The sequence below is a fragment of the Somniosus microcephalus genome, chromosome 8 (genome assembly GCF_052327205.1).
Source record: "Somniosus microcephalus isolate GS21.2 chromosome 8, FLI_Smic_1.0, whole genome shotgun sequence".
Taxonomy (NCBI): domain Eukaryota; kingdom Metazoa; phylum Chordata; class Chondrichthyes; order Squaliformes; family Somniosidae; genus Somniosus; species Somniosus microcephalus.
The window spans coordinates 220,523,426-220,551,021 of NC_140994.1; the positions used below are offsets into that span (position 1 = coordinate 220,523,426).

The window sequence follows — 27,596 nt, forward strand, 5'->3', positions numbered from 1 at the left end:
AATCTACTTTAAAAGTCAATTTAACTCCGAGAAACAAATACATAATCTGCTGCTACCATTGAAAAGTTTGAGCTGCAAAGTTTCCAAGTACATTTCCCCACACTGGTTTGACATTTACAAGAAACCAGGAGCCACAAATTAGTCTGTAATACAGAGCGGCAAGGAAAGGTTAGAGAAATGCCAAACACTTATTTGCAAATGTCAACAATTTTTAGGTTAGAAATTACTTTGTATTTTTTTTTTAAGAACTGGTTGCCAACTGCATGTACGTGGTAATCTCTCACTACATGGTTCTTTGAAAGAAAAAGATTTGATGAAGCCAAAGATTTAGATATGTCTGCATTTGATGTAACTTCCTACCATTGAAAAATGTGTTTTCTATGACTGATGAAGGCGGGGGACGGTGGGGATGATATTTTTGCCTGAGAGGATAGATAGTAATGAACAGAAAATTTGACCACTTTATCCTGACATCCCAGGCTCAACCTCCCCCAGGTAAGATTAGCTACAGACCACGGATCCCTTCTGCACTCCTTCAGTGTCATATTGATGTCCTTTCTGCAAGACAGTACATTAGATTCAGCAGGCTAAGAGTCTGAAATCATCTTGTGTATTATAGAGATGAAAGAAGCACAATTGTTCCATGTAATCTTGGTGGCATTTGTGTGCCTTAAGCTTAGCTCAGTCCATTTTTATTTAAAACAACAGAATGGCCAATATTTACAGGAGGGAGTAGCGGCCGGGAAACGCAGAAGTCCTGGCAAATTTAACGGTAGAACCTCATTTCTCTGTTTCCTGGCCGGCAGTTGGACGGACAGATTGAGAGACTGCACTGGAAGGCAACAGCTGGGGAGTGGAGAGGAGGGAGGGTGGGAGAATATAAACACAGGGGCCTGTGAGTGCAGCCAGCACTGAGTGCAGCGAGCACAGAGTGAACTACTGGGAGTTTGGCAAGTGTGGGAGTTTTAAGGGTTAATCTCTTTTAAAATCTAGTGTTAATTGGTGTAGCTCTTCAGTAAGATCAACTGTTTAAGTTAAAATTTAAACTTTACATTTTTAAGTTTCTTCAGGCTTAAGCAGAGACAAACATGCAAGCTCTTTAAATGGTGATAGATTAGGAAATGTTGATGTACAACGGGACCAGGGTGTCCTTGTACACCAGTCACTGAAAGCAAACATGCAGGTGCAGCAAGCAGTTAGGAAGGCAAATGGTATGTTGGCCTTCATTGCAAGAGGATTTGAGCACAGGAGCAAGGATGTCTTACTACAGTTATACAGGGCCTTGGTGAGACCTGACCTGGAGTACTGTGTGCAGTTTTGGTCTCCTTACCTAAGAAAGAATATACTTGCCATAGAGGGAGTGCAGCGAAGGTTCACTGGACGGATTCCTGGGATGGCAGGACTGTCGTATGAGGAGAGATTGGGTCGACTAGGTCTGTGTTCACTAGAGTTTAGAAGAATGAGAGGGGATCTCATTGAAATGTGTAAAATTCTGACAGGGCTAGACAGACTGGATGCAGGGAGGATGTTTCCCCTGGCTGGGGGGGCTAGAATGAGGGGTCACTGTCTCAGGATAAGAGGTAGGACATTTAGAACTGAGATGAGGAGAAATTTCTTTACTCAGAGGGTGGCGAACCTGTGGAATTCTCTACCACAGAAGGCTGTGGAGGCCAAGTCACTGAACATATTTAAGAAGGCGATAGATAGATTTCTAGACACGAAAGGCATCAAGGGGTATGGGGAGAGAGCGGGAATATGGTATTGAGATAAAGGATCAGACATGATCATATTGAATGGCGGAGCAGGCTTGAAGGGCCGAATGGCCTACTCCTGCTCCTATTTTTCAATGTTTCTATGAGTGTGATATCATTGTGGCGGGACAGGAGCTTTGGATCGTGGGTCAGGGGGAGATTGCGGGTTGACCTGGAGATCGGCTGACCACCCCGATGATCCAATGCCCGCCCTCCATTCTCCAGGCTGACCTGCACCCGCCCCCCCCCCCCCCCACCCCAACCAAATGGGAAATAGGCACGTTTGCGGCGGGTCGAGTCAGATTTCAGGATTGAAACCGTCCCCTTCCTGCCCGTCCTGGGGTGGGGGGGGGGGGGGGGGGTTAAAATTTCTGCCAATGATTACAGTAATATCTTAGGGTTCAAGGTCATTTAAACAAATCTTGATGTAATATTACGATTAAAACCACTGGATAGAAGAAAATGATGGAGTTCCAGATTTGGGCCCATCATCTATACAAACTACTTTCCTAAATTCATGTAGCATTTCATTTCCCACAGATTGCCCAGTTTGATTTTGTATTATGGGCTGTTCTTCACTATGAGCTCTCTCTCTCTCTCCATTGCCCTTAGGAGACTAGCCAAACTCATTTCATGTAATCTTTTTCATCTTCTACATTCCAGAGGTGAAAGGACAACTACGCCACCTGGTCATTTGAAAAATAAAAATAGAACTCTAAACTGAGAAGAAAGTTGATCTCTGGTAATCTCAGGAGGGATTTAATCCTCTTCACCCAGTACAGTTCAGACAAAATGCTGAGCCTCTATTAAAAGGAGCACTGTACATTACAAATTATTTACAAAAATTTTAATTAGAAAAAAATGTTTGTTCTTTATGTTTGAGTGAGAAATCTTTTGCAAATTAAAAATATTCAAAATCCTTAAATCAGGGTAACAGATTCTGGGGGAGAAATTGGGTGAGTAGCGCCACCTGTTAGCGCCTAAAGAGGCAGTCAGTGGCTGTAGCGCCACTGGCTGCGCCTTCCGCGATATTCAGGAGGGGCGCTAATGGTGGCATTAGCCTGTTGCGCTGCGCCGCCACCGATGACGTCATCAGTGTGCACAGCGCCCCATTCGTGCCACGTTCGCGATATTTGGTAGCGAACGCCGCAGTTGCGCCGTTCGCTACCCGCGCCCGGTTCACGGGGCCTTACTGTGCCGGCAGCGACGCAAGTTAAGGTGGAGGTGCGGGGCGGCCGCCTGCCAGCACCTCCGTCCCCGGCCTCCTAACCACCCCCCCGCGGCATTGCCGGCTGTTTTCCGAGAGCCCGGCACTTCTCCTTGGTGCCGGGCTCATTTGCCGGCACTCGTGAGCGGGGATCGCGTTGTTGCAGGCACCTCCCCCTTAACAGTGGGAGGAAGGCCTGCAGTACCGCAACGTGCCGTGCCGCAGCATGTGGCGCTGCGGCACGTTGCGCTGCGATAATCAGTTTCAGCGCCCTAAGAGGGACGCGGAGTGCCTCGAGCCTCGCCCGGTGTCCCTCGAGGGGCACTGAAACTGAATTTCTGGCGATCGGTATTACTCCGATCGCTGCGCTAAATCCTGCGCTCAGGCGACTTTTGCGCCACTTTGGCGCCCCAACCCAATTCCTAGGCCTCTATCTTTTCTTCTGCTAAATTCATAAAGTCATATCTTCAAAATAAGGAATAGCACACAAAATAGGTCATGTTAAGAGGCATGTTGGTTCAGTTTTGAAGACCAGGCAAGGCCCAACTATTTGGTTGCTTGGTTGAATTATCACATCTCCGTAAGTCTTAAACAGATACTGGTAAAATAATGGTTGCATCAATATGTATCCTAAAATACTTAACTCTCAACATCTATACAGCTTGAATATTCCACATACATGGCAAGCTGATGCCACCTACAAGGCTGAGCTAAAATTTATCAAAATATCCTCTATGAAAACTGTAGTAAAATGAGGGGGAAGGGAATCATGGGGTTCATTTGATGATCGGTACAGCTCCAGAGTTCTGATGCAGCAAGTGATCCACCTCGACTGAACCTATGGTCTACTACAGCAGATCCCTACCCTACTACTTGTACTAAAAGAGTCACATTGGGGCAGAAATTCCCCCCCAAACGCGTGAGTACGGAAGGGGTACCCACACGTCTGGCCGGAGGAAATGCCGGTTTTCAGCATGCACAACGCATGCGCTGAAAACCGGCATTTCCTCTCCTCTAACCCAAGAGGTGAAGAGGCTAGCGCGTGCGCTGTAGGGGGCAGCGCGTGCGTCTTGGATTTCCTCTGTTTTGGGGGATTTGCGCATGTGTAAAGGCCTCCGGTCTTTACGCTTGTAAAAAGCACACGTAAGTATTTATTTTTACAGGTAAGTGGTGTTTTAGTGTAATTTAGAATTTTTTGTCCCACAGGTTTATTATTTTAAAGAATCTACAATAAGGTAAGTTTAGTTTTAGACCCTTTTTATTAAAAATTTATTTTTTTCAAAAAAAAAATTATTGTTTAAATTATTTTTTAAAACTTATTTATACTTAATTTAATGATTGGGATGTTTTTTTAAATTTTTATTTAAAGTTTAAATAGTGTTTTGGGCCCCCGTAGTTTTCATGAGTTTGACAGTTCTTACTCTCAAACTCATGAATGAACATTCCCCTCCCCTGATTGGTTGTACAGTGCTCACCTGATCCCAGCCGGCACATCGCACTAACTACGCTGCTGGATCAGGTAAGCACTGCGCGCTGACATCTGAACCGGGCCTGTGACAGGAAATGCAAGCAGGCCCGGGCTTCAGATGTCAGTGCGCAGGGTGAGTGCAGATCGGGGGCTTGCACGCGCGGCAAGCCCCCGACACCAAGTTCTGGGCCTTTATTTTTGTTTTAGAATTCATAATGCCATAGTCAAAGTTCATGGAACAGGTTTTTTGAAGAGCAAAATTAAAGTACAAAAATATTCTTATTTACTAAGTGATGTGTGAATTTTATAAACATTTTCCAGATCTAATGCAGCATTTTGAAATTCTTGCCTAGTGTACACATCTTGCATAAAACCTTTATTGCTGTGTCTTTTATAAAAGTCTACGTTTAATTTAGTTTAAAAGAAACTAACCAGCTGGAAGACTAGATTTTAAAAAGTAAGTTATCACAACACAGGGCAGTGTGGTGACAGGCTGCTGGGTGCACAAATATGCTGTTCCATCAACTGGTAGGACACGGGACATGTTCAGAGGCTAGCACTGGGAAAAGATGCCATGCCCAGAGACAATTGGATAAGTGATTCAACTTGAAACTATTCTGTACATGTGCATAGGCGCTCTTGGACTGTACTGATTTTTTTCTAGTTGGATTAATTGGAAAAAAAATCCTTGCATTTCAATGTATAATGCTTCTAACCAGGTTGTTGAGATGCCTTACCATGCTTCACACAATTCATCACTTTTGATGTGCAGCAACTATTATGGATCTGTACGGTTTCCTACGGACTTACTTATTGACAGGTTGAGACTGATACCAGCTCAGTGGCTCCTTGCTGAATGTGCAGTGACCTCAAATTATATCATCCAACAACATGGGTGGGGAGCTTTTCTGGAATATTTTTAACATTACATAAATTGGTGGGGGCAGTAAGGAAGAATTTTACATTGAAAACACTCTCTTTCCTGCGCATGTACATGTTTAAACATGAAGGAACACTGTAGCACATGAGCATTGCTATAAAGTGTGTAATATTACAGGATATATTTATTTTAAGAATTACACAAAGTAATTTTCTTCTGTTCTATATCTTTCTCAATTTTAGAACAAAATTAGAATTTTGCAAAGAATAATTTTCCCAGATATTACCTAAAGGAACAGGGTGCAGTCTTTGAAAGCTGAATAGGTCAAAGTCTTAAATAATATCAAAAATGTGAAAGGAACAGCAATATGAAACAATTACTGATTAGTGTTCAGAAAAATAACAATCTTCTGTCTTATATTAAAGAAATAAAGAACTTACCCAATTTATATAGTGCCTTTCATGACCTCAGGACATCCCAAAGCACTTTGTCAACAAAGTACTTTTTGAAGTGTAGTCACTGTTGTAATGTAGGGAAGCACGACAGCCAATTTGCGCACAATGAGATAAATGACCAGATAATCTGATTTTAGTGATGTTTGTTGAGGGACAAATATTGGCTAGGATACCGGGGCTCCCCTGCTCTTCTTCGAAATAGTGTTATACAATCTTTTACGTTCACCTGAGAGGGCAAATGGTGCCTCAGTTTAACATCTCATCCGAAAGACAGCACCTCCAACAGTACAGCACTCTCTCAGTACTGCACTGAAGTGTCAGCGTAGATATTTATACTCAAGTCTCTTGAGTGGGACTTGAACCCATGACCAGAGGAGTGTGCTACCAACTGAGCCACAGCTGACACTAAGTTTTGTTTTACATCCCCATATACTAGTTGAATGTGTAATTTAAAAGTACTATGAAGGAAAAATACTTGTGTTCAAAGCTCCAATACGTAGACATTTTATTTTACTAAATTATCATTTGTTAGGGAACAGACATATCTGCCAAGCTGATCGTTGCTTTCATGTGGCCCAGAAGTAAATGGTGGTCAGGGTTGGCAGTTTCCTGATCTGATTAAAGGTTTAGTTAGTTATGCAAGGGACCATTGCTCACATCTTTATTGAGCATGCTCACAAACTCTTTTGATGCAGGGCAAAACATCAAAGATTGTACCGTATAAGACATCAAAAGGTACGCTTCAATTAAAAGGAGCTTACATAGCTTCTCCGGCACTTTGCAAGCTACGCACAAGTTGGCATACATGCTGGCAGTTTTAGACTACATTTAATTTGCAGCGCTGCTGGTGATGGCAGCCTCAAATTCAGCTGCAGAGCTACAAAAAAAAATTGCATTTATATAGCACCTTTCATGACCTCAGGACATCCCAAAGCGCTTTACAGCCAACTAAGTACTTTTGAAGTGTAGTCACTGTTGTACAAAGTAAATGACAGAGTGGATCTAAGACCCACCTGAGGAGGTTTTTTTTCCCCTTGGTACCTTGAACCACAGCAGGAATACAAAAGCTCCTTATTAAGCTGCAGACTGCTATCTTTCCTGGCTATCAACAGGCTGAGTGTTCAGAGCTTCCCCAGGAATTGGTGATATTTCAATATCAGAAAATAAATCTGTGAATTATGACTTCCAAAGGGCTGTATATGCTCAATCATCTATCTGTTGCTCCAGCGCTCTAACATTAACCACACAATATACATGGCATGGATTCCACATTACTGGCAGCCTCAGGCATTTATGATATAAAACTGCTTCTGATTGATCGCCAATAATACAGGTCAAACATTTTGGAATCAAGATTTCACTCAGATTCACACAAACCTACCTGTGGAACTTAGCAAAGCTCCGATAGACCACAAAAAAGCTGACAACACAAAAATCAATGCACACAGCTTTCAATTAAGACTTATGATCAAGTAAAATCTGGCTGGCTGGCTGAATTTTCTTGTTGCTCTGAATTTCTAAACTTGGAGATACTGGGAGAAATTTTGTACAGTTGGATTTTATTGGAGCCTATTAAATGCAGCCAGTTAACATCTTTCCCTAGATTCTAGAACGCCCCCAGTGGATTGGAAGGTAGGAAATGTGACCCCACTATTCAAGAAAGGAGGGAAGAGAAAAGTGCCCTCTTACCACTTCCTTAATAATGGATTCTAGCATTTTCATGGCGACTGATGTCAGTTAGCCTAACATCAGTCATCGTAAGAATGCTGGAATCCATTATTAAGGAAGTGGTAACAGGGCACTTAGAAAATCATATAATTAGGCAGAGTCAACATGGTTTATGAAAAGGAAATCATGTTTAACAAACTTATGAGAGATTTCTGAGGATGTAATTAGCAGAGTAGATAAAGGGGAACCAGTGGATGTAGTATATTTGGATTTCCAAAAGGCATTCGATAAGGTGCCACATAAAAGGTTGCTACAACAACAACAACTTGTATTTATATAGCACCTTTAACGTAGTAAAATGTCACAAGGCACTGCACAGGAGTATTTTAAGACAAAAAATTTGACAGCGATCCACATAAGGGCAGGTGACCAAAAGCTTGGTCAAAGAGGTAGGTCAAGGAGCAAGATAAGGGCCTCATGGGGTTGGTGGCAATATATTAGCATGGCTAGAGGATGAGTTAATGGACAGAAAACAGAGAGTAGGGATAAACTGGGTAGTTTTCCGGTTGGCAGGCTGTAACTAGTGGGGTGCCTCAAGGATTTGCTGATGATAAAAAGCTAGGTGGGAAAGTAAGCTGTGATGAGGACACAAAGTGCCTGCAAGCGGATATAGACAGGTTAAGTGAGTGGGTAATAAGGTGGCAGATGGAGTATAAGGTGGCAGATGGAGTATAATGTGGGGAAATGGGAGGTTATTCACTTTAGTAGGAAAAACAGAATATTTTTTTAAATGGTGAGAAACTATTAAATGTTGGTGTTCAGAGAGATTTAGGTGTCCACGTACAGGAAACACAAAGTAAGCATGCAGGGACAGCAAGCAATTAGGAAGGCAAATGGCATGTTGGCCTTTATTGCAAGGGGGTTGGAGTATAAGAGTAAGGAAGTCTTACTACAATTGTACAGGGCCTTGGTGAGACCACACCTGAAGTACTGTGCACAGTTTTGGTCTCCTTATCTGAGAAAGGGCATACATGCCTTAGAGGTTGTGTAACGGAGATTCACTAGATTGATCCCCGGGATGAGAGGGTTTTCCTTTGAGGAGAGATTGACTAGAGTGGGCCTATACTCTCTGGAGTTTAGAAGAATGAGGTGTGATCTCATTGAAATATATAAGATTCTGAGGGGGTTGATGCCGAGAGCTAGTTTCCCCTAGCTGGAGAGTCTAGAACTAGGGGGCATAGTTTCAGGATAAGGGGTCGGCCATTTAAGACCGAGATGAGGAGGAGTTTCTTCACTCAGAGGGTTGTGAATCTTTGGAATTCTCTACCCCAAAGGGCTGTGGATGTTAAGTCGTTGAGTATTTTCAAGGCTGAGATAGATAGGTTTTTGGTCTCTAGGGGAATCGGGCGGGAAAGTGGAGTTGAGGTCAAAGATCAGCCATGATCTCATTGAATGGTGGAGCAAACTCAAAGGGCCGTATAGCCTACACCTGCTCATAATTCTTATGTTCTTACATTGCCATTGACTTCTGGAGGGAAGGCAAGAAAACTATGGGGAGGGGAGAACAAATCATCTTCTTTGTTAACACTGAGCCAAGATTCATTTATGCTGGATATTTTAAGCAATTTGAACTTGTAAATATTGTGAAGAGTGAACGGCTGTGGTGTAAATAAAGGGACACAGATGGTTGAGATAATGAAGTTAACTGAAACAAACCAGGAAGTTAGAAAAGAACATAAACAGGGACCAAAATGAAATTATATTAAGTGTTGATTAAAACAATTCTGTTCAATATTGTGTGTGGGAAATGACCAAATTATATTTAATAACATTCTGAAAAAATTTTGATCTTGTTCATCTGAGGCATGTTGAGGCGTATCTGAGCAATGGACCTGCACAACTCCAGTTTTTTTCTCATTTCTACTGGAGTACATAAAGCTGTAAAAGCAATATGCAGCAGTTTCTGGGACTTAAGCCAGGCCTCTGCCTGTTGTTCTCTTTGGCTACATCCTGCTATACCATCAAACAACCCCTCCCCAAAATGAAAACTCATGACTAGTGACGAGCGCCAGATTAAACTATGAACATGAAGTGATCCTATTAGGGTCACTTCGGTTTCTGTAAATATGTGAATTTGGTTTAATACAGCTTTGGAAGGTGCTCTCTATTTAGAAAATATACCTTTCTAATTGCAAGCAAAGCCCTCCGTTTTCAATATCCCATCAAGCTTCTCTCGTGTTATGAGATCATCAGGATGCCCCATGTTGTTGCCTTCTTACACATCGCTTATTAAATTTTTTTATTTGTTCTGTACATCTATGTACAAAAAAGCCCAAAAGACAAAGGAAGCGAGTCTGAAAGAAAACCACAGCTGAATAAAGCTCTCTATGGCACTTCGATCTATGAGGAATTTTGATACTTCTGTTTAGTAGCAATAATGTAAATCCTCCCTCTGCACTCACCTGGTTTTCACTATTTAGAGTGAAGATAAAGTCCTTTGAAGTCAGAAGCTTACACGCATAGGCAATATTAACAGCAGTTTCCTGTTTATCTCCTGTTAGGACCCAGGTCACTATGCCAGCTTCACGAAGGGCTTCAATAGTGTCTGGCACTCCATCTTGCAGACGATCCTCGATACCTGTTGCACCTTACATTACAAAAATAAATAAACAACATTTTACAAAAGTTTTCTGCTTAACTAAAACTGGCAAGTAAAATAGTTAATACAGGATTTTTAGTATTAATAACATTTCGGGTCTCGTCTAGCAACTAATTAATTTCACTGCAGACTAAAGAAAGACTTGCATTTATATAGCACATTTCACAACCTCATGATGTCACAAACTGCTTTACAACCAATAAAGTCTTCCCCCCCCGCCCCAAACGTGTAGTCACTGTTGTATATAGTAATATACTACAAGATATAACATGCACACTAATTGATGGATCACAAACTTTCACTTTGAACTGGGCAAAGGGGAGGAAAAGAAATTGGCTGTGCCGTCATGGACATTGGAAGCTTTAACGATAGCAAAAGACTGCGGATGCTGGAAATCCAAAACAACAACAGGAAACGCGGGAAAACTCAGCAGGTCAGGCAGCATCGGTGGAGAGAGGAACAGAGTTAACGGGCTAGATTTTCGTGGCGCCGTCAGGCAGGGTTTCAGGCGTGTGGGGGGGGAAAAATCCTGAATTTGGGGGTCCCGACACCATACCGCCCAAAACCCCGCCCCACGTAAGTTTCGGGGGCGGCGGGTACCTGCCCCGCACTGGGACCCACTGAAACCAGGCGGGAAGGGATTAGTGCCAATTAATTGCCTGTTAACAGGTAGTTAGCAGGCAGTTTTTAGCCTAATCCCTATTTTTAGGGGTTTCGTGTGGGTTTCCCGACGGCTCCAAACCACGCCAGGTTAGAGCAAGCGGGCCGTCGGGTTGAAGGAGTTGGAGGGGTCGCGATGTTGGTGCTCAGGTGAGTGATGGGTGCATGAGTGCAAAGGTAAGTGTGTTTGGTGTGTCTAAAGTGTGTAAAGAACTTTTACTTACCTGTACTTACCTTAACAGCCTTTCTTCCTGTAGCTGTCGGGAGCGCATCACTCAGCCGGAATTGAAAGCTGAATGGCTGCGATCTGTGAAAAGTGACAGCCTTCAGCTTTGAGTGCTGGTGAGAGTTCTAACTGAGTCTGTGCAGAAGGACTCATGTTAGAACTCGGACTGTCAGTGTTTGACAGCTTCAAACAGCTGTGAAACACTGATATTTCATCTGTCAAGGACTCTTGACAGATGAAATTGTAGTCTGTGACGTCACCTGTTGCCGGGTGGCCCTTAATTGGCCTGCTGAGCCCGCTGGGCGGGCTCAACAAGGTCAATCAAGGGAAAATTGCGCGGATTGGCCGGACGTCGAAGTAGGCGGGTCAAAAACCCGAAAGGGGAAGTCCCGCCTTCTTCCCGACAGGTTCGGGAAAATCTACCCCCACGTTTCAGGTCGATGACATTTTGTCAGAGCTGGAAAAATAGCAGGAAATGGAAAGCAAGTTTGGGGGCTGGGAAAAGGGGGAGGGGCACACCCCATCTAGAGCCATCCTTTGTTCCTTAACCTGCCCCATTTCCACCTCCCCTTGCCTTGAATATCTCTTAATGTCTCTCAATGTCTCTTAATCTCTCCTGCTTTCTATCCCATCACTGACCTTCCCTTTTGTTCTTTCATCCCCTCCCCCTTTTCCTAGCCCCCAAACTTGCTTTCCATTTCCTGCTTTTTTTCCAGTTCTGACGAAAGGTCATCGACCTGAAACGTTAACTCTGTTTCTCTCTCCACCATTGAAAGCTTTAAAGTCCATTTAAAAGATGGATACTGAAGTCTGTTGATGAAAGTTCAGATTTTCAGTATGTCATTGAAAACAAATTAGGTGGACTTGCCCACTGGCAGTAACCAGCAGCAGTGTACCACAGTTTGCAAAAATTAGTGAAACTAACAAGAAAAAAGACTTGCATTTATATAGCAACTTTCATGACCTCAGGATGTCCCAAAGCACTTTACAAATTAAGTACTTTTGAAGTGTAGTCACTGTTGTAATGTAGGAAATATAGCGGCCAATCTGTGCACAGCAAGCTCCCACAAACAGCAATTAAATAAATGACCAGATAATCTGTTTTAGGTGTTGGTTCAGGAATAAGTGTTGGCCGGAATACCAAGAGAACGTACCTGCTTTTCTTCGAATAGTGCCATGGGGTGTTTTGCGGCCACCTGAGAGGGCAGATGGGGCCTCGGTTTAACGTCTTGTACAAGAGACGGCACCTCCGACAGAGCAGCACTCTCTCTAAAGTGTCAGCCTAGATTTTGTACTCAAGTCTCTGGAGTGGGATTTGAACCCACAGCATTCTGATTCAGAGGCAAGGGTGCTACCACTCACCGAAGGCTGACACTAAGAGCATAAATAATGCCAGATTTTCACTTCCTGCCCTCTCTGGCACTAGAAGTAAGGAACTATTACAAATCATTTTTTGGGGTAGTGTAGTTGACTGAACTTGCTATCCACACCCCAATTTTTCTCTTCCTATGATGCTGTAGCTCATGGCAGTGTTAGGTGGCTCACTCCAACTGCTTGGAAGGTTTCTGCCCTCTGCACTTCACTCTCGTCTGTTCGAGCCAAAATAAATGCTCAGCATAATTGCTACAATCTGATGGATGGACATTTACATATTTAAATTTGGGAGATATTGCTGATATTTTGTCAAGAGGGTAGTTAACTGCCACCATCCCGTTGTTTGAAATCCATCTCATTATCTCTCCAAAAGTTCATGTTTTCAAGTACCGTAAATCAATTTTCATCAGATTTGAATAGAAACATTTCTGAGCTGATTAGGTCACAAGCCAGCTCTGTCTAACTATATACACCTAATTTATAGGAATGCCCTAATCCTTGTGTATTCATGAAAAAAAAATCAGAATGGGGGCTGCTGGGAATGAAGACTGCACACTAAGGGCTCGATTTTAGTTCAGGTGCGGGGAATTGGCGAGTTCCCCGAATTTAATGATTCCGACACGATTGTAAATGGGTCTGTGAGATTGATGCAAATTTAACACAATTGGCCAATTGATTTCCAGCGTGTGGGAAGCCTTGGCAATTGAGTATTTCCAGTCAGAAAGTCGCAGAATATGACATCATCATTGCTGCTGCTTTTAAGGTCCACAGCAAGCCTTGCTTCCTCTGCAGGCTTCCAACCTTCAACATTAAGATGGCACAGGAGCCTGCAGGAGGAACAGCCAGCGGGAGGGCCAGATCTGCACCCAAATTTGATGAGGCTTCACTACAGGCATTATTGGATGGTGCTAGGGCCCACAGGGAGGTCCTCTTCCCTTTTTCAGGGAGGAAGAGGCCTTCCAGCCAGACCAAGGCTGTGTGGCTAGAGGTGGCAGGTCAAATCAACTCCTTGGGTCTAACATGAAGAACGTGGTTGCAGTACAGGAAAAGATTCCATGACCTTCTTCGCACTGGAAAAGTAAGTACTGTATGATGTTTCCATCACCCTCAGTCTGATCCCCATTGCCTTTCCTCACCAGCACTCAGCTTTAGCAATCTCTTCCTGCACATCCCACTAGACACTCACATCCATGCACCCTTACCCATTCCCTCTCTCTCTATGCTCACATTCACAGAACTATGCCACCATGCAGCCCTCACACTCCCTCTCACTCTGATGCTTTGAACACAACTGACAACACACAGGGAGGGCCCTTGGTATTGCAACCTCACTCCATCTTTGTCTCCTTCTAAGTATCTATGCTATGCAATCTCTGCACTCACTCTTTCCTTCTCACTCAACCTCCACTTGTCTCCCTCATTGCAGGAAAAGAGAGCTAACAGGAGCGCGCGAGCCAGGACAGGAGGAGAGCCGCCCTCATTAGCCCAGCTCACCCCCTGGGAGGAAGGCGTCCTGGAGATTGCCGGGGCTGACCGAGATGTAGACGTTGGGGAAGGACAGGCAGGAGCATCCCCGCAAGCTGGTGACAGAATAGTTTTCCATCCATCTCATTGGCATTGCATGAGTCGCTGATAATGATTCTGAAGCTACATCGTATGGACTTATGATCATCTGCAAAATGCAATGCGCATGTAACCATGGCATCACATCTCTAACTTTTTCCTTGACTCCCCCACAGGACCATCGAGAGCTCCCGTCCCCACAGGGCAGGAGGAAGAGCCTGAGCAGCCGGACTCCTCAGAGGAATCTGCAACCTCTGAGGGCGCAGTGTCATCAGAAATAAGCGCACCCAGCACCAGCGCAGACACTCACACCTCGGTGGGACCTTCGGGACATAACATAGAGTTGTCACCTAGTGTATCACAGCTCACAAGTGAGCATCAGCAGATTGTGGAAACAGGGACAGCAGTGGAGAGTCCTAGTCAGAGGGCGCAGGACTCTGCCAGCTCGGCTCAGCTGCATGTCGACCCTCTGCATTTGGGTCCATCCGTAAGATCAAAGGTGATGGAACTCCAGGCACAGATGCAGGAGTCTCTGGCAGGTTTTGTCTCTAGGGTCGCTGCGAGTGTGGAGCGAATGGAGGAGTCCATTGCGAACATGAGCAGAACCTTTGTGGAGTCATTGGCGCATGAACGCATCAACACGGAAAGGATGGCTACCTATGGCTGCCTCTGTGGTAAGACTGGCTACGGTAGGGGAGAGGAGGGCTACGGCCATGGAGGAGGTTAGTCGCCAGGGTATGGAAAACATGGTGAGTGTTCAGAATAGAATGACATCTCTTGAGGAGCGATGGGCATCTATTGAACAGAGAAACCAGACCTTCATGGAAGTCCTTCTGAGTAGGACTGCCATTGCAGATATGGGTCCCCATGGCCCCCCTGATATGCAGCAAGCTGCTCTCAAGCCACTTGCAGGCACTGAGGGGGACCTGACCCATGAGAGGGAGTTTGGTGGCAGACCTCAAGGAAGTGGGTGCTCCTCTCCAAGCGCTCACACTTCCATGCCACTGCAGAGCCCTCGGTCAGAGCCACGCCGGAGTCCACACCCAATGGAGATAGAGGTCTCAACCCCTGCACAGCCGCAGGAGCAGCAGACTGCTGGCGAGCCCTCACAGGCTCGCCGTCCCAGAGGACGTCCGCCAAAGATGTCGAGACAGGAGCAGCAGGAAAGTGAGCAAGGGGCCTCCACATCTGCTGAAGCCACAGGGGAACCACTACGTAGGAGCACGCGTAAGAGGAAAGTAAAGCACAAATAGTCAGAAGGGTAATCACTTGGGTGAAATGCTGTGTATTTTGTGGAAATGCCATCAGTTGTGTGTTTTTCATAAAAATTCTGATGGCACCTTCTGCAGTTGTGGCATGTGTCATTCGCGAATGGGGCTGGAGGTCCTCTAATGCCAAGAGAGGAAGGAAAAAAAGGCCTCCCATGCTTTGGTAGGTGCCTCAGTTGAGGAAGCGCTGAGTGAGGGTGGCGAGAGGGGTCTCGCAGGAGGTCACACTGGAGATGGGTGTCCGGCTCCAAACTTCCACAGCTGTGGTTATGACTTCTAACAGTTCCCCCAGACCTGAGACAACAAAGTCCTGCCACCTGCAAATGATGACTGATCAAATATCCTCTTTAATGTTGGACCTGCAGCTGATAGTCAGCAAGCCAATAGTATTCACGTCAGGTTTCACAGGTGTCATCCCCACCAGGTGCGTTTTACGTGGGAAAAGGGTTAAACAGGCAAGGGCCTGTTAAAATGGGATTATAAAGGCCAATCAGTGCTGTTTAAGGGCCCTAAAGGCCAGTCCCGCCTGTTGCAGGCAGGATTGATTTGGGTCAATCAGACACACCTAGGTTAAAATGGCGTGGAGGTGGGAACCAGGCGGGGGGTCGCAACCCCTAGGTTTTGCGATTTTAGCCCTCCGCACGCCTAAAGGCCCGCCTCATGGCCCAATGAAAATCGAGCCCTAAATGTCACATTCCATGACTCAATCTTGGAAACAGCACAAAGATGACTGCATCAGTCAGAAACACAACTACAAAGTAAGAGCCAATTCTGTTTAAATTAAATGTGGCAACACTTTTTTGAATGGCCATCCCAAAATATTCTATTGCCATTTCATTATTTGAACAACATTACGTAGGATTCAGCATGTATTTTCTTTTGGAGCCGAATCTCATTGAGAAGGATATTAATTAACTCAGTCAGCCAATGATCATTGCTACTGGGACTGAAGATGATATACTGGTACAAGTACAACTGAGATTGGGCTAAGCCATCTTGTTGGTGCAATGAAGAAGGAATTTTATCCAATTTGGCCGTTATTGTTGCTGACACCAGGTGCAAAAAAGTAAAATAAATTCCCATTTCTCAGCATAGATCCCTCACCACAAACACCACAACTCACCTCATTTTTAAAAAATTCATTGATGGGATGTGGGCGTCGCTGGCTAGGCTTGCATTTAGTGCCCATCCCTAATTGCCCTCGAGAAGATGGTGGTGAGCCGCCTTCTTGAACCGCTGCAGTCCATATGGTGTAGGTACACCCACAATGCTGTTAAGAAGGGAGTTCCAGGATTTTGGCCCAGCGACAGTGAAGGAACGGTGATACAGGTCCAAGTCAGGATGGTGTGTGGCTTGGAGGGGAACTTGTAGGTGGTGATGTTCCCATGCGTCTGCTGCCCTTGTCCTTCTAAGTGGTAGAGGTCGCGGGTTTGGAAGGTGCTGTTGAAGGAACTTTGGCGAGTTGCTGCTGTGCATCTTGTAGATGGTACACACTGCAGCCACAGTGCGCCGGTGGTGGAGGGAGTGAATGTTGAAGGTGGTGGATGGAGTGCCAATCAAGCGGGCTGCTTTATCCTGAATGGTGTCGAGCTTCTTGAGTGTTGTTGGAGCTGCACTCATCCAGGCAAGTGGAGAGTATTCCATCACACTCCTGACTTGTGCCTTGTAGATGGTGGAAAGGCTTTGGGGAGTCAGGAGGTGAGACACTCACCGCAGAATTCCCAGCCTCTGGCCTGCTCTTGTAGCCACAGTAATTATATGGCTGGTCCAGTTCAGTTTATGATCAATGGTAACCCCCAGGATGTTGATAGTGGGGGATTCAGCGATGGTAATGCCATTGAATGTCAAGGGGAGATGGTTAGAGTCTCGCTTGTTGGAGATGGTCATTGCCTGGCACTTGTGTGGTGCGAATGTTACTTGCCACTTGTCAGCCCAAGTCTGAATGTTGTCCAGGTCTTGCTGCATATGGACACGGACTGCGTCAGTATCTGACGAGTCTCGAATGGTGCTGAACAGTGTGCAATCATCAGCGAACATCCCCACTTCTGACCTTATGATGGAAGGAAGGTCATTGATGAAACAGCTGAAGATGGTTGGGCCTAGGACACTGCCCTGAGGAACTCCTGCAGTGATGTCATGTGATTGAGATGAATGACCTCCAACAACCACAGCCAACTTCCTTTGTGCTAGGTATGATTCCAACCAATGGAGAGTTATTCCCTTGACTTCAGTTTTGCTAGGGCTCCTTGATGCCACACTCGATCAAATGCTGCCTTGATGTCAAGGGCAGTCACTCACCTCACCTCTTGAATTCAGCTCTTTTGTCCATGTTTGGACCAAGGCTGTAATGAGGTCAGGAGCTGAGTGGCCCTGGCGGAACCCAAACTGGGCGTCAGTTAGCAGGTTATTGCTGAGTAAGTGCCGCTTGATAGCACTGTCGACGACACCTTCCATCACTTTGCTGATGATTGAGAGTAGACTGCTGGGACGGTAATTGGCCGGGTCGGATTTGTCCTGCTTTTTGTAGACAGGACATACTTGGGCAATTTTCCACATTGCCGGGTAGATGCCTTTTGTTAAGGCATGAAATTAAAAGAGAACACGTGAATAGTATTCCGGTGTAGGAACGGAGGATCCTATCAAAAGACTGAGTTCGACTCAGATAATTAAATTAATGAACTTTAATGAAAACAAACGAGTTTAAACTGGAAACTGCTAGGACACATCAATAACAGGTCAATTCTCTCTGAGGACTCCATGAGGACTGAACCCCAGATCAGGAGAGTGACGTCATGACGTCATCACGTTCTTCCCGCCATTGGGGCATCATGTGACTAACGGCATGACGTCATCACGTGCTGTAAAGGTAACTGGCACTGTACAGTCAAACAGTGTAATTAAAGGTACAGGCACAGACAGTAACTACATTGCTGTTAAAGGAATTATGTACAACCGCTCTGAGTCCTTTGGTGGCTCCGCCACATGCGCCCTCCCAGAATTGTCTTTAACAGAAAAGGTGAGGCGCGGAGGAGGCCTGATGAGCCTGTCCGATCGACTTTGATACCCTGGTAGAGGAGGCTGACGACCAGTGGACGTGTTGGCAGACGGTGACGGCTGAGCAGGCATGGTGAGCGCAGGCGGGATGTCAGGCAGCTTTGGTTGATCAGGTGCGGCGGCCACGGGCGGTCAGCCACGTTTGGGTGGTTGAGCGACTACGACAGAGTGATCCAGGTCCAGGTGAGCCGGCTTCAAACAGTCCACTGAGATGTGATCCGGTTTCCCTCCGACGTCGACCAAAAAGGATTTGTCACCCGGTTTGATGAAGCGGAAAGGGCCAGTGTAAGAAGGCTTGAGCGGATCCCGGTGAGCGCCGTGTCGCATGAATACATACTCCGCGGTCTTCAGTCCCGGTGGCACGTAAGAGGTCTGCAAACCGTGATTGGACGTAGGTATCGGGGCAAAGCATCTGGCCGCTTCTTGGTGGTGAACGAGTTGCCGGGAGGCGGACCATGACTCTGTGGGCGAAGGGAGGAAATCTCCTGGTACCCGGAGCAGCTGGCCATAGACGAGTTCAGCTGAAGATGATTGTAGATCATCTTTGGGCGTCATACGGAGACCCAACAGGACCCATGGGAATCTGTCCACCCATCCTGCGCCTTGAAGACTGGCCCGCAGAGAGGCTTTAAGCGACCTGTGGAATCGCTCACAAAGGCCGTTTGCCTGAGGATGGTAGGCGGTGGTGCGATGAAGCTTGGTACCGAGCCCCTGAGCCACAGCATTCCATAGATCCGAGGAAAATTGTGGCCCGCGGTCAGAGGAAATGTCCGCCGGTACTCCGAAACGGGCGACCCAACAGGAGATGAAAGCTCTAGCGACGTCTGCTGACGTGGTGTAAACCAAAGGAATTGCCTCTGGCCACCTAGTGGTGCGGTCCACTATGGTAAGGAGATGAGTATAACCCTGAGAAGGCAGAAGCGGCCCCACGAGGTCTACATCCACGTGGTCGAAACGACGCTCCGGAACAGTGAACGCAGCTACTGGAGCCTTGACATGACGCTGGACTTTGGCCTTCTGGCATATGACGCAGGTATTATCCCAGTCACGGACATCGATGTGCATCCCCTTCCAGACGAACTTGGCTGACATAAGCCATTGCGAAGCCTTCATCCCTGGGTGCGACAACCCGTGTATGGCATCAAAAACCTTCCGGCGCCATTCGACTGGCACTATGGGACGAGGGACTCCCATGGAAACATTGCAAAGGAGCGTGGCACCTGCGTCCTGGAAGACGACGTCGGTCGCTTGGAAGCTGGAGGGAACGGTTCGATATGATTGGACCTCCGAATCCGAAACCTGATCTTTCGCCATGAGGGCATAGTCGATCCCCAGGTGCACCGCGTGGACCGTCGCACGGGAGAGGCAATCTGCCACCAGGTTGTCCTTACCAGACACATGTTGAATGTCCGTAGTAAATTCGGAAATGAACGTCAAGTGACGTTGTTGATGAGCGGACCAAGGTTTGGTGGTCTTAGCCATGGCAAAGGTAAGGGGTTTGTGGTCGACAAAAGCCGTGAAGGGGCGCCCCTCCAATAAAAACCAGAAATGGCGAATGGCGAGGAAAAGGGCCAGTAGTTCCCTATCAAAGGTGCTGTATTTTTCTCATTTGTTCACAATTGACGGTTGAAAAACGCCAGCGGTTGCCACGTGCCGTTGACCCATTGCTCTTGCACCGCACCAATGGCGTAGTCTGATGCGTCGGTGGTAAGGGCGATGGTAGCACCTGGAAGTGGGTGTGCCAGCATGGTTGCGTTGGCCAAAGCGTTCTTGGTGTCGCCGAACACCTGGACCATCTCGGCTGTCCAGCTGATTGGGTCTTTACCGGACTTGCCCTTGAGGGCCCCGAACAAAGGTTGCATGAGTTGAGCCACCTTGGGGATGAAACGGTGGTAGAAGTTGACGATCCCCAGGAACTCCTGCAAGACCTTGGCTGTCGACGGCCGCGGGAAAGAAGTAACCGCCTCAACCTTCGTCGCCAAAGGGATGGTGCCATCCGATGTTATGCGGTGTCCCAGGAAGTCGATTTGTTGTAGGCCGAACTGGCACTTGGCCGGGTTGATGATTAACCCGTGCTGGCTGAGGCGCGTAAAGTGGGAACGCAAATGGGAGATGTGCTCCTCCTTGCTGGCACTGGCGATGAGTATGTCGTCTAGGTGGACGAAAAGGAAATGCAGGTCCCGTAGAACGGAGTCCATCAGACGCTGGAACACCTGTGCTGCGTTCTTTAAGCCAAACGGCATCCGCAGGAACTCAAAAAGGCCAAAAGGGGTGATGACCGCGGTTTTCGGAACGTCTTGTGGGTGCACTGGAACCTGGTGATATCCACGGACGAGGTCGACTTTAGAGAAGATAGTATTTCCCGCCAAGTGGGCCGAGAAGTCCTGGATATGCAACATCGGGTACCGATCCAGAGTGGTGGCGTCGTTGAGGCGTTGGTAGTCACCGCATGGCCGCCAGCCACCACCTGGTTTCGGCACGATGTGTAGAGGCGAAGACCAGGGACTGTTCGATCACCTAATGATGCCGAGCCGCTCCATTGTGCCGAACTCCGCCTTCGCAGCTGCAAGCTTGCCGGGTTCGAGCCTTCTAGCCCGCGCATAAACCGGGGAGCCAGTAGTGGTGATGTGATGTTCAACACCATGTTTCGTCGCCGAAGAGGAGAAGGTGGGCCTTGTCAGCTCCGGAAGCTCCCTGAGGAGCCGCGTGAAATCATCTGGAGGATGAAAAGCACAGGCAATGGAACGGGCCACGGAGGTACCGTGGAAGCACGGGATCGAGTGGAAGGTAGCCGCGTTGATCAGCTGGCGGTGTCGGACATCGACTAGCAGGCTGCTGGCACACAGAAAATCTGCCCCTAGGATAAGCTGTGAGACTGTAGCTGTGACGAAATCCCAAAAGAAGCACTGACCGCCGAAACAGACTTCGACCCGCCGCTTTCGGAACGTTCGAATAGCTGCGCCATTAGCCGCTATGAGGGAAAAACCGAGGTTCCCAGTCTGCGTGTCGAGCTTCGACGCAGGTAGAATGCTACACTGCGCCCCGGTGTCACAAAGGAAATGGCGGCCCGAGAGGGAATTGGTGATATAGAGGAGTTTTCCCGTAGAACTGACGGCCATCGCCACCACGGAACGCCCGTTAGATTTGGTCATCCATCACCAGGGACGCTGCCTGCGCCGCCTTGTTTTTTTTTGGCAAAAAACTGCAGGGGGAACGGCAGCATCGTGCTTTTGCGCCAAAACGGGTGTGGTAGGAGCACCAGCCCGCTGTAGGAGAAGCTGGAACCGCGTCTGTGGGGGGTGGGCGCCTCATGGCCGCACAACACTGCTGGGTAACCGTGAAAATCTTATCGGCTTCGGCCGCAAGCTTGGCGCAGTCAGTAATGTCGGAGCTGGCCAGGGCAGCCTGAACCTGTTCAGGTAGTTGGTAGAGGAAAAGCTCCTGGAAGATGAAACATTCCGGTTCAGCACCCAAGAGCGTGAGCATTTGGCTCATGAGCTCGGACGGTTTGGAATCCCCGAGGCCGGGCAGCGTGATGAGCCGGTGAGCACGCTCCGACTTTGATAGCCCGAAAACCTGAAGCAACCGCGCCTTAATTGCATCATACTTGCTGTCAGTAGGAGGACTACCGATGAGGCTGACGATCCGGGATGCAGTTGCGCTGTCGAGGGCGGAGACCACGTAATAATAACGGGTCTGATCCACGTTGATGTTCTGAATGGTGAACTGGGCTTCAGCCTGGATGAACCAGGCGTCTGGTTGTTGCTCCCAGAACTGTGGCAGTTTCAGCGTGACGGCGTTCGTGTCCATGTCGAATCTTCCACGAAAATCGTTCGTAGAAGTCGGGGTCACCAATGTAGGAACGGAGGTTCCTATCAAAAGACTGAGTTCCACTCAGATAATTAAATTAATGAACTTTAATGAAAACAAACGAGTTTAAACTGGAAACTGCTAGGACACATCAATAACAGGTCTATTCTCTCTGAGGACTCCACGAGGACTGAACCCCAGATCAGGAGAGTGACGTCATCACGTTCTTCCCGCCGTTGGGGCATCACGTGACTAACGGCATGACGTCATCACGTGCTGTAAAGGTAACTGGCATTGTACAGTCAAACAGTGTAATTAAAAGGTACAGGCACAGACAGTAACTACATTGCTGTTAAAGGAATTATGTACAACCGCTCTGAGTCCTTTGGTGGCTCCGCCACACCGGCACTGATTAATTTAGGATTTGGCTGCTTTACTACTGAGTAACCTTGATGTTAAGTGAAACTAAAGAACAAAACAACTGGCGTGATAATGTCTAATAAAGTGATGAGAAAGACGTCTGCTTCAGCCAGTCCTCATTAGGAACATATGAGGGAAGAATGCGTTCTGTGCTGAGGACCACTGAAAATATGCAGTGGAACTTAACAAATTCTGTGACATTCTGCAATAAATCAAAATAGTTCGCAATGCACTCATGTTTTGTTTTGTTAGATGAACGTTTTTCTATTTTCAGGAATAAGTTTATTACACTGAAGTTTATTCATCTTTTCATTCATGTACAGTAGGAATTGTTCCCTACGCTGCCTGGCATTGGCAAAATTACTCTACAAGGTGTACAGAGTAAAAAAAAGACACCCAAATGATGGCACCCAAATCTACAGTAGTGTCACAATTCCATCAGGTTTTCTGTGGCAGCAGAATTGGGAAACATAGAAACATAGAAGATAGGAGCAGGAGTAGGCCATTCGGCCCCTCGAGCCTTCTCCGCCATTCAATGAGATCATGGCTGATCATCCAAATTCAGTACCCAGTCCCTGTTTTCTCCACATATCCTTTGATCCCTTTAGCCTTAAGAAATATATCTAACTCCTTGAATATATTTAATGAATTGGCCTCGACTGCCTTCTGTAGTAGAGAATTCCACAGGTTCACCACTCTCTGGGTGAAGAAATTCCTCCTCATCTCAGTCCTAAATGGCTTACCCCTTATCCTTAGACTGTGACCCCTGGTTCTGGACTCCCCTGCCATCGGGAACATCCTTCCTGCATCTAGTCTGTCTGGTCCTGTTAGAATTTTATAAGTTTCAATGAGATCCCCTCGCATTCTTCTAAACTCCAGTGAGTATAAGCCCAATCGACCCAATCTCTCCTCATATGTCATTCCTGCCATCCCAACGTCACTGACTGCAGGTCGGTTACACAAGATAAAGCATAGTATTCCACTGAGGTCACTCATGCGTTTATCAGGCATTGTGAGATTGGCTAAAACAAATACAATTGTTGAACCAAACCATTAGCAGCTTCGATCCAAGCGGTTAATGAAAATCATAGTAATTACCCAACAACTTTAGATTTGTTTCCAGATGTAGTGCTGTCTCCAGAATCAATGGTTCTCTGCAGTCAATACTGGTCTCTGCTTTATGCCTTAAACTAGCCCATTTTTTGTATTCGCCATCACTCAAGACCTGAACAAAATTAAAAACACAAAATAAAATTAGAATCAGAATATTGAATATATATCCAACACAACAGAGTATAAATATCAACTAGAACTTAAAGTCTCATGAATATTTTAAATAATTCTTTCTATTTGAGAGTGAGTTTCCTAAGCATTAGTGGAGACTGCACGCTATACGTATGTTCTGGCAGTGTTGCACCAGATATAACTAGGCACCTTTCCTTTTATTTTAAATGACCTGTGTCACATTGCATGGAAGCACCTGGAAACTTTTCAACTTAGCTTTTAAAAGAAAGTTAACAGAAATGCATTTTGTCAAAACTAGAAGCTAACTCATCCGAATCAAAATACAGTGGATGCCGGAAATCTGAAATAAAAAACAGAAAATGCTGGAAATACTCAGCAGGTCAGGCAGCTGTTTCAGATTTCCAGCATCGGAGGGAGCGGGGATGGAGGGAGCGAGGGGGAGGGGGGATCGAGGATCGAAAGAGAGAATCAGAGGGTGGACAGAGATGAGGGGGGAAGAGAGAGAGAGAGAGAGAGAGAGAGAGAGAGAGAGCGCGAGACTGGGGGGGGAGCGAGCGAGCGAGACTGGGGGGGGGGAGCGAGCCAGCGAGACTGGGGGGGGGGGGAGCGAGCCAGCGAGACTGGGGGGGGGGGAGCGAGCGAGACTGGGGGGGGGGAGCGAGCGAGCGAGACTGGGGGGGGGGGAGCGAGCGAGCGAGACTGGGGGGGGGGGGAGCGAGCGAGCGAGACTGGGGGGGGGGGGAGCGAGCGAGCGAGACTGGGGGGGGGGAGCGAGCGAGCGAGACTGGGCGGGGGAGCGAGCGAGCGAGACTGGGGGGGGGAGCGAGCGAGCGAGACTGGGGGGGGAGCGAGCGAGCGAGACTGGGGGGGGGAGCGAGCGAGCGAGACTGGGGGGGGGAGCGAGCGAGCGAGCGAGACTGGGGGGGGAGCGAGCGAGCGAGACTGGGGGGGGGAGCGAGCGAGCGAGCGAGACTGGGGGGGGAGCGAGCGAGCGAGCGAGACTGGGGGGGGAGCGAGCGAGCGAGCGAGACTGGGGGGGAGCGAGCGAGCGAGACTGGGGGGGGAGCGAGCGAGCGAGACTGGGGGGGAGCGAGCGAGCGAGACTGGGGGGGGAGCGAGCGAGCGAGCGAGACTGGGGGGGGAGCGAGCGAGCGAGACTGGGGGGGGAGCGAGCGAGCGAGACTGGGGGGGGAGCGAGCGAGCGAGACTGGGGGGGAGCGAGCGAGCGAGACTGGGGGGGGGAGCGAGCGAGCGAGACTGGGGGGGGAGCGAGCGAGCGAGACTGGGGGGGGAGCGAGCGAGCGAGACTGGGGGGGAGCGAGCGAGCGAGACTGGGGGGGGAGCGAGCGAGCGAGACTGGGGGGGAGCGAGCGAGCGAGACTGGGGGGGGAGCGAGCGAGCGAGACTGGGGGGGGAGCGAGCGAGCGAGACTGGGGGGGGAGCGAGCGAGCGAGACTGGGGGGGAGCGAGCGAGCGAGACTGGGGGGGAGCGAGCGAGCGAGACTGGGGGGGGAGCGAGCGAGCGAGACTGGGGGGGGAGCGAGCGAGCGAGACTGGGGGGGGAGCGAGCGAGCGAGACTGGGGGGGGAGCGAGCGAGCGAGACTGGGGGGGGAGCGAGCGAGCGAGACTGGGGGGGGAGCGAGCGAGCGAGACTGGGGGGGGAGCGAGCGAGCGAGACTGGGGGGGGAGCGAGCGAGCGAGACTGGGGGGGGAGCGAGCGAGCGAGACTGGGGGGGGAGCGAGCGAGCGAGACTGGGGGGGAGCGAGCGAGCGAGACTGGGGGGGGAGCGAGCGAGCGAGACTGGGGGGGGAGCGAGCGAGCGAGACTGGGGGGGAGCGAGCGAGCGAGACTGGGGGGGGAGCGAGCGAGCGAGACTGGGGGGGGAGCGAGCGAGCGAGACTGGGGGGGGAGCGAGCGAGCGAGACTGGGGGGGGAGCGAGCGAGCGAGACTGGGGGGGGAGCGAGCGAGCGAGACTGGGGGGGGAGCGAGCGAGCGAGACTGGGGGGGGAGCGAGCGAGCGAGACTGGGGGGAGCGAGCGAGCGAGACTGGGGGGGAGCGAGCGAGCGAGACTGGGGGGGAGCGAGCGAGCGAGACTGGGGGGGGAGCGAGCGAGCGAGACTGGGGGGGGAGCGAGCGAGCGAGACTGGGGGGGAGCGAGCGAGCGAGACTGGGGGGGAGCGAGCGAGCGAGACTGGGGGGGGAGCGAGCGAGCGAGACTGGGGGGGGAGCGAGCGAGCGAGACTGGGGGGGGAGCGAGCGAGCGAGACTGGGGGGGGAGCGAGCGAGCGAGACTGGGGGGGGAGCGAGCGAGCGAGACTGGGGGGGGAGCGAGCGAGCGAGACTGGGGGGGGAGCGAGCGAGCGAGACTGGGGGGGAGCGAGCGAGCGAGACTGGGGGGGGAGCGAGCGAGCGAGACTGGGGGGGGGAGCGAGCGAGCGAGACTGGGGGGGGAGCGAGCGAGCGAGACTGGGGGGGAGCGAGCGAGCGAGACTGGGGGGGAGCGAGCGAGACTGGGGGGGGAGCGAGCGAGCGAGACTGGGGGGGGAGCGAGCGAGCGAGACTGGGGGGGAGCGAGCGAGCGAGACTGGGGGGGGAGCGAGCGAGCGAGACTGGGGGGGGAGCGAGCGAGAGCGAGACTGGGGGGGGGAGCGAGCGAGCGAGACTGGGGGGGGAGCGAGCGAGCGAGACTGGGGGGGAGCGAGCGAGCGAGACTGGGGGGGGAGCGAGCGAGCGAGACTGGGGGGGGAGCGAGCGAGCGAGACTGGGGGGGGAGCGAGCGAGCGAGACTGGGGGGGGAGCGAGCGAGCGAGACTGGGGGGGGAGCGAGCGAGCGAGACTGGGGGGGGGAGCGAGCGAGCGAGACTGGGGGGGGAGCGAGCGAGCGAGACTGGGGGGGGAGCGAGCGAGCGAGACTGGGGGGGGAGCGAGCGAGCGAGACTGGGGGGGGAGCGAGCGAGCGAGACTGGGGGGGGAGCGAGCGAGCGAGACTGGGGGGGGAGCGAGCGAGCGAGACTGGGGGGGGAGCGAGCGAGCGAGACTGGGGGGGGAGCGAGCGAGCGAGACTGGGGGGGGAGCGAGCGAGCGAGACTGGGGGGGGAGCGAGCGAGCGACTGGGGGGGGAGCGAGCGAGCGAGACTGGGGGGGGAGCGAGCGAGCGAGACTGGGGGGGGAGCGAGCGAGCGAGACTGGGGGGGGAGCGAGCGAGCGAGACTGGGGGGGGAGCGAGCGAGCGAGACTGGGGGGGGAGCGAGCGAGCGAGACTGGGGGGGAGCGAGCGAGAGTGAAGGGGGGGGTGAGAGGGGGGGACGGAGGGAGAGGAGGGGGGAGGAGCGAGGGGTGACTGGGGAGTGGGGTGCGAGGGGAGAGGGGGGTGAGGTGAGGAGTGGGGAGGAGGGGAGTGAGGTGGGGGAGGAGTGGAGGTGGAGGGGGGGGGAGGTGGGAGCGAGGGGGATGGGGGGGGGAGGAGGTGGAGGGGGTGAGGGGAGTGGGAGCGTGAGGGGGAGGGGGGCGGAGGGAGCGAGGGGGGAGGGGGGCAGGTGGGTGGAGGGGGAGGGGGGCGGGAGGGGAGCGAGGGGGAGGGGGGCCGGGAGGGAGCGAGGGGGGTGGCGGAGGGTGGAGAGGGGGGAGGGGGGGACGGTGGGGAGCGAGGGGGAGTGGGGGGGCCGGAGGGGAGCGAGGGCCGGAGGGGAGCGAGGGGGACGGTGGGAGCGAGGGGGGAGGGGGAGGGGGGGGACGGAGGGAGCGAGGGGGACGGTGGGAGCGAGGGGGGAGGGGAGACTGAGGGAGCGAGGAGAGAGAGAGAAGTGAGGGGGGCAGAGGGAGAGGGGGGTCAGTGGGGAGAAGCGGACCGAGAGGGAGACAGAGGTAGAGAGGGGGGGGAGGGG

At 50.1% G+C, this 27,596-nt stretch overlaps 1 protein-coding gene across 1 annotated transcript in view; it reads right to left on the reverse strand.

Moving 5' to 3' along the window:
* atp10b (ATPase phospholipid transporting 10B) overlaps positions 1-27,596 on the reverse strand; it is a 225,986-nt gene that overhangs the window by 54,434 nt on the left and 143,956 nt on the right. Inside the window, exons 13-14 of the mRNA XM_085995733.1 lie at positions 23,562-23,688; positions 9,892-10,076 (exon numbers count right to left, since the gene is read on the reverse strand). Coding sequence (XP_085851859.1) covers positions 9,892-10,076; positions 23,562-23,688 — 312 coding nt within the window. The remainder of the gene's footprint in view (positions 1-9,891; positions 10,077-23,561; positions 23,689-27,596) is intronic.